The 16789-nt window shown below is 36.4% G+C and overlaps 1 protein-coding gene across 2 annotated transcripts in view; it reads right to left on the reverse strand.

Moving 5' to 3' along the window:
- The window catches only part of LOC111504368 (protein takeout-like), a 27804-nt gene continuing 11015 nt past the window's right edge, over positions 1–16789 (reverse strand). The window contains exons 1-5 of one of the 2 annotated variants that reach the window (XM_074172682.1): positions 10030–10125; positions 5253–5493; positions 5019–5152; positions 2835–2984; positions 4–503 (exon numbers count right to left, since the gene is read on the reverse strand). In XM_074172682.1, coding sequence (XP_074028783.1) covers positions 352–503; positions 2835–2984; positions 5019–5152; positions 5253–5493; positions 10030–10111 — 759 coding nt within the window. In that variant the 5' untranslated portion in view covers positions 10112–10125 and the 3' untranslated portion in view covers positions 4–351. Of the gene's footprint in view, positions 504–2834; positions 2985–5018; positions 5153–5252; positions 5494–10029; positions 10126–16789 lie in introns of those variants that run through there. The other variant, XM_074172683.1, reaches the window with a different exon arrangement.

The following is a 16789-nucleotide window of genomic DNA, read 5'->3' on the forward strand; positions in this document are numbered from 1 at the left end:
CAGAAGAAAAGGAGGGTTATGACTAACTGGACCCTTCAGAGGTTTATATTACTTTTTGGGGTAAATCTTCCAGTTTGCCTATGTTATACTTGAGCAAAATAATATCTTTTATTACATTAATTTCTAGACTGTGGAAGGTTAAAAACATCACTTTATCAATAATAAGTATCAAATGAATTACTTACTACAGAAAAATTGGTTTTCCATTAGAGTAACAGTACTTTCAAACAATTATAAAGAATTTACTACATTTTCATCATTTCCATCCAAAATATTACCACTAGTTCTCAAAGAAAAATCACAGGAAGTTTTATGAAATTGCATACTTAGTTTCTCACTTGAACAAAAAATTCACTTAGGGAACAACTTATCGTATGGAACCTGGGCAAGAGCTTTCAACAAAATATCTTCAATTATAGTGGTCAAGAGCTCCTCGAAAAATGGTGTTGTTTGCCTGAATATCTCATCAGCGTTGTCATTTATCAATTTGTTGGTCAGCTCACCTGAAATTACGATCAAATTATAATCAGACTCATGTTTCATTATTTCGTCATTAGTCTAGTTACTAACATATTTTCGACCCTCTTGATATATTTTATTGTATATAAACCAGAATCGCAAAATCGTGTTACACCATTCATAACTCAAGAACGGCCGGACCCAATTTCATGATTTTTTGTTGAAAATCAAGAAAAGGATGAGATTGAACAAATTGACGACGTTCAATGTTAGGTTATGACAGTTCAGTTGAAATACTGCGCGCAAAGACACTTGAGGTTTTGATATTTGTGATTGTGCGCGCATGAATAAGCAAGATTCCCCTGTTATATACAAATTATCGAACGGAAAGATCGAATCTTTCACAACGAAGTCGTAATGCAATTAGACAACGAAATATTGCGAATCAATCCATTATAAATGAAAAAATAAATCGCATGGGAAAAGCGCCGTGTTCAGTGTCGCCAGTTCTAATGTTATTACAGCTCTCAAGCTGTTTGTACTGTACTGTTTGAGTGTCGAAATCAACCGATGAATCAGTTTACTTTTTTTTTCTAATCATTAATTGCCTGTGAATAGTTAAACTCACCATACATCCGGTATGTGTATCTATGAAATATATTTTTTTCACTATATTCTGTATCAATCTACTATTTTTATGACACAAAATTTACTACTATGGCATTGTGCTTCACAAACACAATATAACTCAGCTAATAAAACAACATCTATTAATTCTGAGACGGTGTGAAGTTCGCCACGTCTGTCAGTCTGTCTGAAAGCCATAAACTACCGAACGGATTTTCATACGGTTTACACCGGGATAGTGGGACTATTCCTAGTGAAGAAGACGATAAAAATTCATGCTAAGTAGGTAGTACCGATTAGAGTCGTATGCATTTTTTTAAAGAGAAATCCCAGATTTTTTTTCATTGAAAATATGGTTCAAAGGATTTTTAAGGCATTTTGTATGGAATTCACCATTTTCGAAAGGAGAGTAACAGAAATGATTCGACTCGAAAAAAAAAATCGTCAATGAGCTGAGAATTTTATGAATTTGCCACATCAAAGATGATTTCAGAGAAGGTGAAGTGAAATCCCACCTAAACCAAATATGAAAAATATGTGGGAAAGATAGTTTTCTACTTTTTTATGTTTATACAAAAATTGTTGGAAAAGATGCAATAAGTATGAAATGTAGATATACGAGTATAAGAATGCTTGTTTAGAAAGAAAACACATCATTGAGACGTGAAATGGAAATGAGTTGATGAGGGTTAAATAATAATCAAGATGTTAATGATATCCAAGGAATGAACATACAAATTAAAGGGAAATGATGATGAGGAAAGGAAATGATATGAATAGAAAAAATTTCCAACTACTTTTCTTCACTCTACCCTTCAAGTTTTTCAATGCAGTTCGATGTAGCCTGTTTTTCAACTTGATTAGGGGTTTTCTTGCGAAACTCCACACTAGTCGAGTTAGATACATCGTTGATCAAAATATACATAGCCTCTTAAAACTTTTTTTAACGAGTAGGTGCCGATACAGACTTTCAACGGCCTTTTGGTTCCACCCATATGAAACTTCCTTCATTCCTATGTAAATACAATACTTGGAGACGTTTCCTACATTGGGTTACTTGATTTCTATGAGACTGTTACACATGGTGTTCCAGAGTCTGACGCCAGTTCTGATGGTGTCTTCCAGCCAATGTCTGTTCTGTTCACTTCTTGTAGCAACTATTCTGTTGAAGATCTTTCTGATAAAGTGCAATTTCTTGTCCAGACTTTCCTCCGTCTTACAGAGAGTGAATGGACGATCAATTAGATCAACGAAATCCAATATGTCCAGAGAGGCAGATTGGATTTCGTTGGTATAAATATTTTCCACTTGTTAGCGATCCTCTTCACCAGCAATTTATTATGGGCAACGACTCGTTGCTGAGACTTCGAAATATAACTCTCTTTCTCACAGTCAACGCACATACTATTGCCGAAGTAGCAGACGAAACCTTTTGGTATTTCAGGATCCACTTGATCACGGCCTACCAGCCCGGATTCTAACCTCTTTGATTCATATGATTCATGTATTTTTATTTCTATTCATTTTGGATGTTTTTCGTTTTTTGAATCAGCTCATTCGAACCCAAAAATTGTTCAGTCCCAATCTCTTTGATATTTGAGTTTGAAATACTTTCAACAAATTACAAATCTGGTAACACTTTTTCAGGCAATCAAATATCTAAGATTCAAAGGAAACATTGTCAGCCACATTCAAATAAACATAGTTATTATGGAACGAAATAAATACTTATGAAAATTTAGACTTACCCAGTTTTTCATCGCCATCGAATAATCCATCCAAGCGTGCTACAACCTTTCCCACTGCTATGGAAATTTTTGTTTCCTGCACCTTCAGGTAATCCACCCCTCTTTTTTCCAGTATCTCCACTGTCTCGGTTAAATTTGCCTCACCATTACCTGATATGTTCGAATAGACATGAGAGTGTTTGCGATTTACTTCATACCAGATAGTTTCAGATCAGATATGCTAATACTGAAGTTTTACAGTTCATGTGATATAGTCACAGTACCACTGTAACAAATTTACTGTCTAAGCTGTGCCTTTACTAACTGTGATAAACCTTGTTTTGATTGAAAGGACGTTGGTATTTTTTTGTTCGAATTGAAAGGCGTATATTTTTAGAAAAAAACAGTCACAAATAAGAAAACTTTGGGCATATGGTAGCGGGTACATTGTAGTTTCTTCTACTCATAGGAGTTTAGCCTATCCGGACCTGGAACAGCAAAGTACTTAGAGGCTCAAAGAGCTTTTCGGATTCCTCCGGTAATTATCGGTTCGTGTATCCCATTTTGTTGGGGGTTGTTGAAGTTCCGTAAAAAATTCGAACCGCGCTATGACTGGACTAAGGAGTTTGAGTGGTTGTGAATGCTCATAAATGACCTCCTTCCAGAAGAATTCCACTCGATCAGCGGTTGGAGAATTATCCACAACACGTGAAGGCTTTTGAAATGACTGAGTAGAATTCTCTAGAGATTTTATATTTTCCATGATACTTCTCGCTATCCCCACTAATAATTTTTCAGCCGCCACTCTTCAATTCGAAGTAGGATGGGTATAAGTAATAGCTATTCTCCTCATGGCAGGAGTTAAATATCAAATAGGCCTGATTGTACCTTTCAGGTTGAAAAAGTACTTGAACGGCATTTCACATGGCGGTGTTGATTTGCCAAATGTGAACCTCTTCTGTAAGAGTAGTATTAACCTCTACATCTACTTGAGCCAGTTGCTGTGGTTTCAGGGATCTGATCTAGTGGATTGCCCTTCGTATTCCGATTGCGATGTGAGGCTCCGGTTCAACCAAGTCGATGAACGCTATAGCTGCCACCTCTACTGCTTAAATAACAGTGTGAGAAACCACAAAGCTTCGCCGACGAGGTTGGGCCGATTGCACCCATCCACATAGCTCCAATATACTCGTTGGGCGCTCTGGTATCATCAACCAATGACTAAGTGGAGTAAGGGATTACTCTGTCCGAGAGTCATGTGCCCTGAGTAAACGCAATGACAGTCGTATATATTTTGTCGTAATGCGGCAAAGATCTGGTAGGATCTTGAGGTCTTGAGAGACTAGGGAAGGCTTCATTTAACCAAAGACTTCAACAATTGAAACAATCCACTATTATTATCACTATTTCTTCATGTAAAAGATGTGCCGGTCAGCTTCAACCCAATTGAGAGGCCAACCAACACCATCAACCAATGGCCACTCCTCACTACCGTGGGGTGGGTGATCATTGGGTTTGAAAATTGTGCACCTAGGTATACAAGAGGTATACAAGACTAAGTTTTCTACCGTTCTGAGGCAGCGGACCTGTGTTCGCGTGATCTTTATTTATTTTCAATTTCAACCCCCACTGAGTTATGTACGTCATCAATTTCATGAACAAAGTTTCAATATTTTTTGTTTTGCAGGAAATCTTCACTTCAAAAATAGAATCAAATGAATTGAACGTCTCATAACTTTATAAAAAGTCAATACATGCTTATCATAACATTCTCAACAAACTAAATTATAGAATTGCTTCATATTACACTCTAACATAGTTGTAAGGACCTAGTTTCAGTCTTCTCCTGATGATACTTGATACACTCGCATCAAGTGACTGTGCTTCAGTTTAGGAGAGAGTGGTGTATTTTTATTGTTCATTTTGCGAGGTTTCAATTCTTTCAATCTGTCAGATGTTAGTAATTATCTGTCCCGATAACAGTCAAGAGTCAGAATTGATTTACAATACCTTTGTTTTATAGATTTGATTCAGAGATGGATATTTCAGAAAGACTGGTTTTTTTGGTGACATAGAATGGTATATGTCTCTAAACTGCTTCAATCCCCATCATCATTAGCTACTCATGAAATAATTTAATTACTTCTCAATCTGATCCAAAGATAAATTCATCAAAGAAATTATTAGGGTAGTGGTTCAAATTACCGAAAACTGAAGTCAAATTTCCTTTTCCTACCACAGGAGCTCCCAAAATCTTTCCTTGGATATCATAGTTCGATACCAACTTGATTTCTCTGCATAGGCATCTAGCTCTAAATTGTAAATTTGGCACGTCAAACCTGCAAGCAAATGCAAAAAATTCGCCGTCAGTATTTTTTCAACTTTTGAGTGGATATTAATAAACAATAATTTTATCACTCGAAAAATGAAAAAACTTACTCGAATGATGGGCACGTATAATCTGTTAAACCGTGTACCAACACATTTGTTAAGTTAGCTTTGAAATCCAGGGCCTGTGTCTTTTGATCTGCATAGATTTTTTCAATGAAGAGTGGTTCAAATGGTGGCAAATTCAACCTAGGAATACCTTTTGCAATGAATGGCTTGGCTGATTCCAATGCATGAGCAATACAATCGTTCAGTTTTTTGTCTCCTCTGTGGCAACGTGGAAAGTCCGATGCTGAAAAAGATCATAACAGTGCAGTATAGAAAATCCATTATCACTCAGTTCCTTCAAGATTGGAAAATGAAATTGGAAACTCCGGTTTAATATTTGTAACGTCGTTTCTCTGTTGTTTTTCTTTTCATTCAGGTAACTCAGATGAATTGCAATTGAGTAGTTTGATTCTTGACTCATGGAGTTCAAACGAGATTCCGGTCCGAATATGTGATGAATCAGGCGTTCTTCGCTCAGTTTCATCTTTATCTAAGTATTTGTTCAAAGCAGCAACGTGTGGTATTACTTCTGATACACAAGATAGACCAGAACTTGTGTTATTTTGGTTATTTCTTCGAAGAAATTGAATATATTGTTGAACTGCTTAATTAATTGATGAGTATATCGTGTTCAGCAACTTACAATGATATGGCCGCGATCAATCATATGAAAAGTGGAATTCCACCAACTGGTGATATCTTGTACTAACTGATGGTCGGGTAAAAGCTCTTTTTGAATCATCAGCAGTTTTTTCATGAGCTGAACATGAGTGATTGAAATGCGTCATAAGTCGTCTTCCAGTAGTAATCATTATTGTCACTTCAACCTGAACTTTGAGCGACTCATTTATGGCTCTTTGAAGCGTATGTACGAAACATCTAGCAGAATCATACTCAGCCAAACGAGCATCCTTCACCATGATGGTTCCACTATCATGAATTATTAAATTTATTTAAGTGTGGTCAATATCCCAGCGGTTGCTATATTTCATTCTGCGTGTGAACCTGAGAACCTTCGCATTCTAGTTTGAATTCAGGTGATACCCAAAAAGCTGTTAAACTCAGAAAGCTAGCATTATTGTGTAAGCAAGTCACTGAAATAGCGAAAGAACTCAAAATATATATGTAATCGGGAACTACTTGATGAAAATCCATAACGTATTCAAGAAACACTTTACTGTGAGGTTTTTTCTACTCAGTTTTACAAAAACACAACACGCGTTTCGCTATACAATAACTTCTTTAGGCGTGTCTATACTTATAGAATAGTCCTCCAGACAATTCTGAAGACGATATAAATCGAAATTCCTCTAAGAAACTAGAGTATCAATAACAGTCCGATAATTGGGAACAAGTGACAGTCTTCCTGTATCAAGCTCAAAACGCCCAAAATACAAGAACACTTGGTCACTATACGAGACTGCGCGCCTAGAGAGGTGGAAAAAAAAAACGAGTAGTGCGTTGGGTATCTGAAAATCTTCTTTATTCACGTACCAAATCACGTTTTCGTCACCATTATAGTATTTGTGCAGTAGCGGTTTGACACGAACGTTTTTTTTTTTCCTCGTGCCGAAAACCATGTGTGACGAAAAACAGGAGCAACGTATCTCGTGCGCGTGTTTATGAGTGGTGTAAGCGCTTCAGTGAGGGCCGAGAGAGCATTGAAGATGACCAGCGCCCAGGTCGCCCTGTCACTGTTTCAACTCCGGAAACAGTGACCAAAATCAAACAAATCGTGCGTGCAGATCATCGAATGAGCATCTGGATGATTGCCGAGGCTGTAGACGCCGATAAAGAAACGGTTAGAAAAATTTGAAACGAAGAATTACACATGACAAAAGTCTGTGCAAAGTTGGTGCCAAAAAAAACCTGACTCCTGATCAAAAGCTCTCGCGTTTAACAGGTCTGCTCAGATGCCCTCGAAAGGTTAGAAGAAGATTCCGGACTGATGAAAAACATTATTACTTGCTACGAAAAGTGAATTTTTCAATACGATGTTGAAACAAAGCGGCAATCGATGCATTGGAAGACGCCTGAATCGCCCAAAATCAAAGAAGCAAGGATGTCCAAATCAAAATTCAAGGCAATGTTGATCGTTTTTTTCGACATAAACGGTATCGTGATGACTGTATGGGTTCCAGAGGATCAGACTGTCAACCAGACTTACTATTTGTCAGTTTTGGCAACACTGCGAGAACGAGTTCATTAGAAACGGCCCGAGTTGTGAAAGAACAACTCCTAGATTTTGCACCAGGACAACGCAACTGCCCATAACGCGCTATCTGTGAAGCGGTATTTGGCCGATGAACGCACTCCAGTGCTCGAACACGCGATGTACTCGCCAGATTTGGCACCGTGCGACTTTTTTTTGTTTCCGAAGATAAAATCTGCTTTGAAAGGTACCCGATTTGAGTCGATGGACGCGGTAAAGCAAAAAACGGCAGAGCTCCTGAAGGCCTTCACCAAAGAAGAGCAGCACTGCTTCGATCAATGGAAAAAACGTATGGAAAGATGTGTGGCGAGAAAAGGGGAGTATATTGAAGGGGAACATTCGAATTTAGAATAAATTTGATAACAAAACCCTTTTTCATGACTTTTTCATAACCAGTATAGTTATTTATCAGGACCAGGCAAAAATGACCTTCGTCGACCTCATCAAAGCACGAGCACCACTTTTTATGATGACGAAATGAATCGACTTGTGTTACGTTGGCGAAAACTCACTGATTTAAATGGCGGCAATTTCGATTGAATTGAATAAGTATTCACTGAGATACTACAATTCAAAATAGACTCATAAAAATGAACAAAACTTATGAAAAAACCTAATAATAATAATCTCATAGAGCTAGTTCTCATTCTCTTTTGACCTAATGCGTACTCTGTCAGAAAAGGCGCAAGTTGCGATAGTTCACTCACAAATTGTTGATGAAAATTTGCAAAATCAGATAGGTAATATTGTAAAAAGTGATTTTTTAGTAATTTTGTCAGGTTTGCTCGAAAAGTATACTTTTATTTGTGAAAATAGACGTTCATGGTTAGATTATATTGTTTCGTATGAATTCATGTCAAGAATCCCAAAAAGATAGTTTTCTCTGAAAATATATGTTTTCTTCATGAAATAGAGAAGTAAATTTATTCACATTGTTTTTAGATTTTAAAGAAATGTTCAGGGGATTGTGCATGGAATTCGTTATGTGATAGTAAGAGTAACAGCTTTGGAAACGCACTACATCTGAATTCTTTTCACACCTCTACATCACAAGTGTTTCTTTAGAAACCCACCTCCCAATTCGACTCTCAGTAAACTCATTGCTCACATAAAATTATTATATTTTTCACTTTCAAATTATCCTCAATCTGGCTCTTGTATCTAGGATTTTGCACTCTTCATTTCTTCAACCATTTCCTAAAAATACTAACATTCTAAACCTGAATTTGGAGTTTATTCCCATTTTACAAACCTTCTTTCTAAATTATCGAGGTATAACCAAGATATTGTAGTCATTTTGGTTACGTGGTTGTTCCACTTCTATGTAATGATAATGATGATGATAATGAAAATAATATCATAGAATACAGTAGTGAAAAAATCACATACATATGTAAACATAGCAACATGGGTTGCTTGTGCGTGACTATAGTAAAAACTCCATCATGAAATCTTAATTTCACAGATTACTGTAACCAACATTTCCAAGGTTTCTACAAAGTGATGATCAACTTCTATGTTGTCATACATAGCAACTTTTGTGTGTTGTAAACAATTTTACCTAGTTCTCAACATTCATCTTACATCAAAGTGTGTAATTTTTTCAAGAGTCAACGAATTCCGGAGTCACGTTCTCGCAACGCACCCATCCAGAAAGTTTAACAAGATTCTTGCATCAAAACTGTTGGATGAACTCAAAAGTAAGCATGAATATTCACTCCTACGAATACGCCATCTATAAAAATGATAGAACACTCAAACCTCACTCATTTAAAATAAGCAAGGATTCCCAAGGCGATATGTTTAAAAACCAATCTTCGATATTGACCATCGAACGAAAAATTGTCTTTTTTCTTTCTCTGCATTTGGGCAGTTTACTTACTCATTCCTTCAACAATCGTAGTTCAGCCTAGCCCCTCTCATGAGTACTGTGACAAGAGGAAAAATCGCTGTCTTGTATTGGATCACGAGTTCTTCATTGTTGGATTCTGGATTCGTCTAATTGCCTTTCAGTGAAAGCTGCAGAGAAAGACAAAAGACGATGTCACGTTCGGTGGTCGATGTCGAAGCTATAAGTAAGTTTTGAGTTTTCTCATGTTCATTCTCAGGCTTATTCTTTAGGGACAGTCATTATTTAGTCTGAAACCACTAAAACCTATGGCCATTCCTAAAAACAACTGTCATAAGTCTTGAAGTGAGAGTATCTAGTTTTCCAGTTTTTGATAGAAATGGTATCGCGAAACCACGTCCTATTTTTGTCACTTTTTCTTGATAACTTAAGAATAGCGGTCCAGATGTAGGATCACAGAAAAGTAGATTCTTGCGGGTTTGAAACTGTGTTGAAAATATGTGAAGTAATTGAAATGATGACTTTTCAAATTCTTTTGTCGTTCTTGAACCTTCAAAGATCAATACTTCCAAATCACATATTCATGACGAACATGTCAATGAAAGTAGATAACAAAAATTTTAAAAAAGTCATTCAGACACTAGTGATGTACACATTCACGAACCATACATTATTTGTAAAATATGTTTTATAACAGTTCTTAAATATTAGATACTCACGTAAATCTTTACTGCCGTAAACTACCATCACAATTAGCGAGCAAACAAAAAATATATAGTTCATTTCTTTGTATTTCATCATTCTCGTAGGAAACAAAATTCCTAAATGAAAATAAAAAAATGTTGATGGTGCAGGACTTATTATATTCGAAGCACAGATTTTTTTGTTCACAATCGAACAAGTTTTTGAAATGATGCGAGAAAATTTGGAATTTTTGAGAAAGTTCGAAATATAATTTCCAATACGTCTCTAAGAAAAGTGTTTTTTGAGCTTGTCTTTCATTGTCTTTCTTTTCAAAAATATTTTTGTACGTACTAGTTTGCTGGTACACATTATTTTTATACAGAATAGAGTGTTCAGTGCCTTTTCTATGGAACTAACAAACACGTTGTTGTTTAACATTTAATAAGACAGCTTCCAGGTGTAACTGTTTCAAGTATAATTTTGATAATATACTGAGTGACATCGAAATGAGAACACCCGGTAACAACAGAAATATTTCATTTATTTATTTTTATTAACTTTATTGCAAGTTGCATCAACCTCTAGGGTTATTAGCGACTGAACAGTTGCAAGATACTATGTAAGGTTGAACAAGTTGACATTTTCTAAAAGTTTTACAATATTTTCAATATTATACTTAGGTCCTAATGCGTTGTTTATTGGAGGCGGGATGGTTGGTCTTTCGTTGGAGTAAAGCACACACTTTGTTGAGATATTATATGGTCAACAATTACGGGAAAGTCGCACACTTCACACATAGGGCTAGTGTCGCCGGCAATGAGGTATCCATGGGTAAGGCGAGTGTGGCCTATTTGCCGGCGAGACATTATGACATGGGTTTTCCTACATGTCGGGAGATGTATCCATGGAAGTACACTTGTTTTTACTCAGGAAAGTTAACTGAAAGACCCATTCCATTAATTTTACCATAATTCAGTGAGGATGTTCTTGAAGTAGGGTTTCATATCTGTATGGACAACATAGTTTTCGGTTTATTACTAGAGATTAATCCCAACACCAAACCGTTATTTTCAACACCTCGACACGTATTTCAATCAGCAAGGAAGATTAATCTAAAAGTGAGAACTGCATCGCAGTCTTTATATTTAGTTTAATTTCTTGAATTCAATACTTTTCCGAATTCTCGACTTTGTCCTTTGGATTTCCTAGGACGTTCTGTAGTGTATGACTTGTTCTAAATACCTATTCCCTTAGAAATCTTTCCAAAGTTCTCCGAATATTGGTGGTATAGAACTGAAATATATCTGTCTTGGTTTCAGTCTTTTCTAAAAGTCAAGATTTCGTTCATTCCTAACCTAAACTTTTTCTTTCTTATAATACCGTTACTGACTGCAATTTCCTGTGTTATCCGTTTTTATTTCGTGAACCTCTCATGTGTAAGAGGAAATGTCAAAAGACGATGTACTAGAAAATTCAGCACAGCCCAGGCGGCTCATTTCCAAAACGTCAAGGAATGGAAGTTGTCCCTCATTTTCTGAATGATATCTGAATTTTATTGATGGAAATCTGTTATTTTTTGTTATAGAATATCTCAAATACATCATCTACATACCTCAGCCATATCCTAGGATTTTTGTTTGGTTAATATTTCGAATTTGCTCATGAACAGGTTTGTCAGGTAGGGAAACAAGGGGTTACCCGTAGCCGTTTCTCTTGTTGTTCATTAAAGCAACCTTCTACCTGGAAGCGATTTTGTTTCATACACAAATTAGTGAAAGAAACGAATCCATCAATTTCGTTATCAGTGAAATTATTTTTCTCTAGTGATTCTCTTAGATATTGTGAGGTCTGTGGAATTGGGACACTAGGAAATGAAGAACTAACATTAGAGGAAACCAAAATCTCACCTCTAAAACCTGATACTAAAACCTGGTTCCGCAATAGACAAGCCTCAAATTTCCTAGTGAGCCACTTTGCTATTTGGTTGGTAGGAGATCCAATAGCTGACACGATGAGGCGCATTGATTTTCCCGCTTTGTAAATTTTTGGACGGCAGTAAAGTTTTGACCCCGTTGGGTTGGAAACTGGTAAGTTCCGTTTCAGTTAAGGGGTAAGTATGTTGTCGCATTTCTTGAGGATGTCTTTTACTTCGGCAATCATCTTTGGTGGCGGGTTCCTGGACAATTTTGCATGTCAGTGATGAGAGTATTGACCCTTTCGTAGTAGTCCGATTTATCCAGAATTACTACTTTGTTAGGTTAGGTTAAGAATGAACGAAATCTCGACTTTTAGAGAAGATGAAAACCAAGACAAATATATCTCAGTTCCATACCATTGATATACGAAGGACTTTGGAAATATTTTCAAATAACTAGATATGAAGGTGGTATTTAAAACAAGTCATACACTACCGAGCCTTCTAGGTAATCCAAAGGGCAAAGTCGAAAATTCGGAAAAGTCTAGAATTTACAAAATGAAATGTAAGCACTGCGATGCAAAATATTGTGTACAGACTAAAAGATATATTGAAATAAGATATAAGGAACACTTAGCACACCTAAAATATGAAAGATTTGAAAAATCAGCGGTTGCCCATTATATATTGCAACAAAACCATTCCATAGACTCAAGTTCATCAAGATTAGTTAGACAAGTTAACAACAACAGGCATCTAGATGCTTATGAGAATGTTTAAATAAGTAAACATGATAATATTATGAATAAGGATGGTGGACCAATACCTAATAGTATACTATATAGCTTGTTGAAATAATATTTCATTATCAGATTTACATGACTGTTAGATAAGGCAATATTGTGAAATTAATTCAAGACTAGTAGATGAGGCAACATGTAAAATTAAATCAAGACAATTAAGACGCAGGTACCTAGCAGAGGTATCTAGAGTATAAATAAGGACAATATCATATGTAATTCGTCTTGCAGATGATCACTTGGTGATTGAAATACGTGTCGAGGTGTTAAAAATAACGGTTTGGTTTTGGGATTGAACTCCAGTAATATTCATTTCTACAACAAAGTTTCCAAACAGTGCATTACAAGTATAGTTTTCTGTACTGTTTAAAGGACTGATAGTGGCTTCTTTAGCTAATCGGTCAGATTTTTCATTACCTATTACCCATACCTACGTGAGAAAGGACCCATATTATATCAGATTCATGACTATCCCTCTTCCATATGGTATATTAATCAGTTCTTTTATATGATGAATGATGGAATGGTTGGAGTGTACTTGGTTGATTGCTTCCAGGGCACTTAAAAAATCTGACATATTCAAAAATTTCATAGAGTTGCTCTTGGGCAATCACATTATGGTATACTGGGTTTTCAGGGTTTGCAGCATAGATGAGATCCAGTTGTTTCATTATAATATTTGATGTACATATTTTCTATGGTAAGATAAGCATACGAACAAAGATGAGTAGATCAAAGCTCAGGTAAAATCCATGAAAATTCAGGTGAATATGGGATACTATACCTTAGTACTTTGTGTACCTCATGATGAAAGTCCATCATCAAAGTTTGAGGAGGATAGGTTGAACTCAATAATCTATGATATCTCAGACATGCTCAATGTCTGAGATATCATAGACACCACCAAATCGTTATTTTTACACCTCGACACGTGTTTCGATCACCAAGTGATCATCTTCAAGAGGAAGTTTTAAACTTCCTCTTGAAGATTAAAATATCTGAAGATCAGAGTGGCCAAGGCAATGAATTGACTGAATTGACTTGGTTTTGTTGAAAGTAGTGCAAGATGACTCTCGCTACATGTGGTCGGTCATTATCTTGTTGGAAAAGTGGATAATGGGGATTCGAAGGTAAGGTAGAACATGCGGTGCATGCCTTCTCACAGAAAACTCAGTACTATGTCTGTCACTCAATATTCGTCACTAACGTGTTGTTTCATTCTTGGTCCCTACGTCGTCGTTTTCTGCACCACGCCAGACGGTAACATCGATGGTCTCAAGTGAGAGGTAACATGAAAGGAGACGGTATGAGAACAGTCCAACGCTTTATATTATTCGATGAACACCAATGGTGTTTCCGTGTTCTCTGGAACACTGGTCCACAATCGCTCCTGTGGCAGTGATTCGTCCTCAGAGAGTCCTGAGTAAAATTCAACGATCTTCGCGTTCTGTGGTTCTGTGGCGACATTTTGTGCCTCTTGTTTTCGGTGTTCGGCCTCAAAAACATGCATTCACCAAATCATTGAGACATCTATTCATCCCAGTGGCGAAGACAAACCTGATTTCCTCGAACCCACAATACGACTTTTATCAAACTCTCTCCGCTGATAAAAAATTGGTCGTCTTTTCGCTCTAGGCAAAGAACACACCTCTCATAGATTTTCTGATAACATCTTTTGCCCAATATAATCTTTTGTTATACAAAACGGAAGTTTCAATCCTTGTGATCACTTCACAAAAAGCAGGTTAATAAAAAAACAATATACCAATATGGCACAAAAACTCATCATGCACTCATCTTGCTACAGAAAACATGTATACCGCAATGCTATTACTGGGTGTTCTCATTTCAATGTCACTTAAATGTAAAATTGAATCTCTCTTTTGAGAAACTCCACTCATCTGCAAACTAATACCAAACAAAATGTTTCAAAAACTTCCGAATTTTGATATCGAGAACATTCTGTCATCAGGTTTTGCAAAGCTTTCTTGAACAGGAACATGTAAAGTACATAGATCTGCATTACATTATACAAAATAATCAAAAAAATGCGAACAAGGTTTCTCAAATGACTGACTCAATACCACTATCACCATAATTATTTTCTTCATATCCATGGCCTTTGGTCACTTCAATTGAAAGAGGAAAGTGATATAAAAGTGCATTATAAAAGGAATTAGTTCTCGGTAGATCAGTGTTCAAATAAATTTAAGAGGGTATTAGCAAAATACAAAGCAAGAAGAGCAAGTGTGGATAATAAGAGAGAAGCAAATAAAGAATACATTAAGTCTGCATAAAATATCGTTTGTCTCGACAAAATGAAATAAATATCAGCCTAGCCCTAATTTTTGGTATGGAATGGTCGAACAGACAGACAGAAAGTGACAGGGAACTCGAAATTATCTCGAAAATGTCAACTTATCGTGAATATCAAGTGAATGTTTTTGGTTGGCACTTTCATTGCCTAACAGATTCCAAAGCTATTGAAGAACAAATGAAATGAATATTAATAAAATGTTGACATTATTGAAAACACTCGAGATAACTGGAAAAATCATTCCGATCTGGAGGAAAAATTTATTGATAGATGGGTTTGCACGATAACTGGAATGACAATTATATACATGCAATAAAAATATAAAAAATGAAATAATCAAGTTGAACAAAATACAACAAATTGAAAATAGAAAAAAATAGGATATCATTTCTAACAAAGTTACTTCACGAAGTTTTGATTGTGAGTATCCACAATCGCTTTCGTGTAATAACAGTCCTATTCCTGACTATTTACAGGTCTTGGGAACTCTCACCTCTCGGATTTTGATTCAGATCTACGTAGACTGTTTTCCCGTTTGGTTGAAAATTTCCATATGCTGCGAATCTTCACACTAGCCTGGTTAAATATGTCGTTGGTCGACATCTATGCAGCTTTTTTGAATTTCTCTCAAACCAGTATTGTTTACTGCAGATGATCTCAACTTCGGACCACTTGATGTTATGTTGACAAATTACAAACAAACATTTCATTTCATGATAATAATAATTATGCTACTCTTGGAAAATAGTTTATGCGACATTTTAGGATGATACTGAGCATTATAATGAATGAAAATGAAAAACAAATATTTCACTGTTACTGCTTCACTATATCGATTAGGTCTTCATTGTTCATTTGTGTGAAAGAATGTAAAAATAAATGTATTTTCCCTTTCTCTACTTTTGAGATTTAATAGATTGATGTGTCAAGTGATGTGATGAGTTGAGATGAGATGAATGTATTGCTTCAACTAGTGATGGATAACTCAACTTCTTCAGTTACTAGGCTTAATCATTCATGAGATGAAACGCAGTCTCTGACTATTTAGTATTGCGTTTAGAAGAAAGTTGAATATAGGTTAATATAATTAGCACCCTATGATAACCTCATCAATCAATATAAAAACCATAACCAATATTTAGCTTGAGAAATGTATTTTCTTATGGGTTGGGTTGGGTTAAGTCCAGTTCGACCCTCCACCGCAACCCGGAAGGGTTTATTGTGGCTCACACCTATTCAAATTCGACCAAATAAAGCCAGCTTCTTGACGAAGCCGATTACTTTATATAGTGAGTGATCGTTCAGGACATGTGGTAGAAGTGTGGTTCTACCACACTCTGAAAACTTGATTTGGTCCGTAGCGGGGCAGGCACAAATTATATGCTCTACTGTGTCATTATTTTTCAGACAGAGGCGACACACACTGTCTTCTGACAGTCCGAGTCTCTGCATATGATGATTCAGACGATAGTGACCTGTAAGAAGGTCTGTTAGATATCGTAGTTCATCCCTACTGTAGTCCAATAACTGTTTGGTTCCAAGCTTCGAAGGGTGAATGAAGGCCTTGGAGTGAGCCAATCCTGGAAGATTTTGCCAGAAGTCTATTAATCTTCTTGCCATCCAGGTGTACATTCTTTGTTTGGCAGCAAAGCCTAAAGTGATGCCAATGACAGGTTCTGCTCCAATGAAGCTGCATGCAGCACCTTCCTTTGAAAGAGAGTCAGCAGCCTCATTGCCTTCCAGGCCAGTATGGCCAGTAATCC

This window comes from Leptinotarsa decemlineata, unplaced genomic scaffold (genome assembly GCF_025532065.1).
Source record: "Leptinotarsa decemlineata unplaced genomic scaffold, Ldec_3_MD MMD2_tig00000133_RagTag_RagTag, whole genome shotgun sequence".
In the NCBI taxonomy this organism is placed as follows: Eukaryota; Metazoa; Arthropoda; class Insecta; order Coleoptera; family Chrysomelidae; genus Leptinotarsa; species Leptinotarsa decemlineata.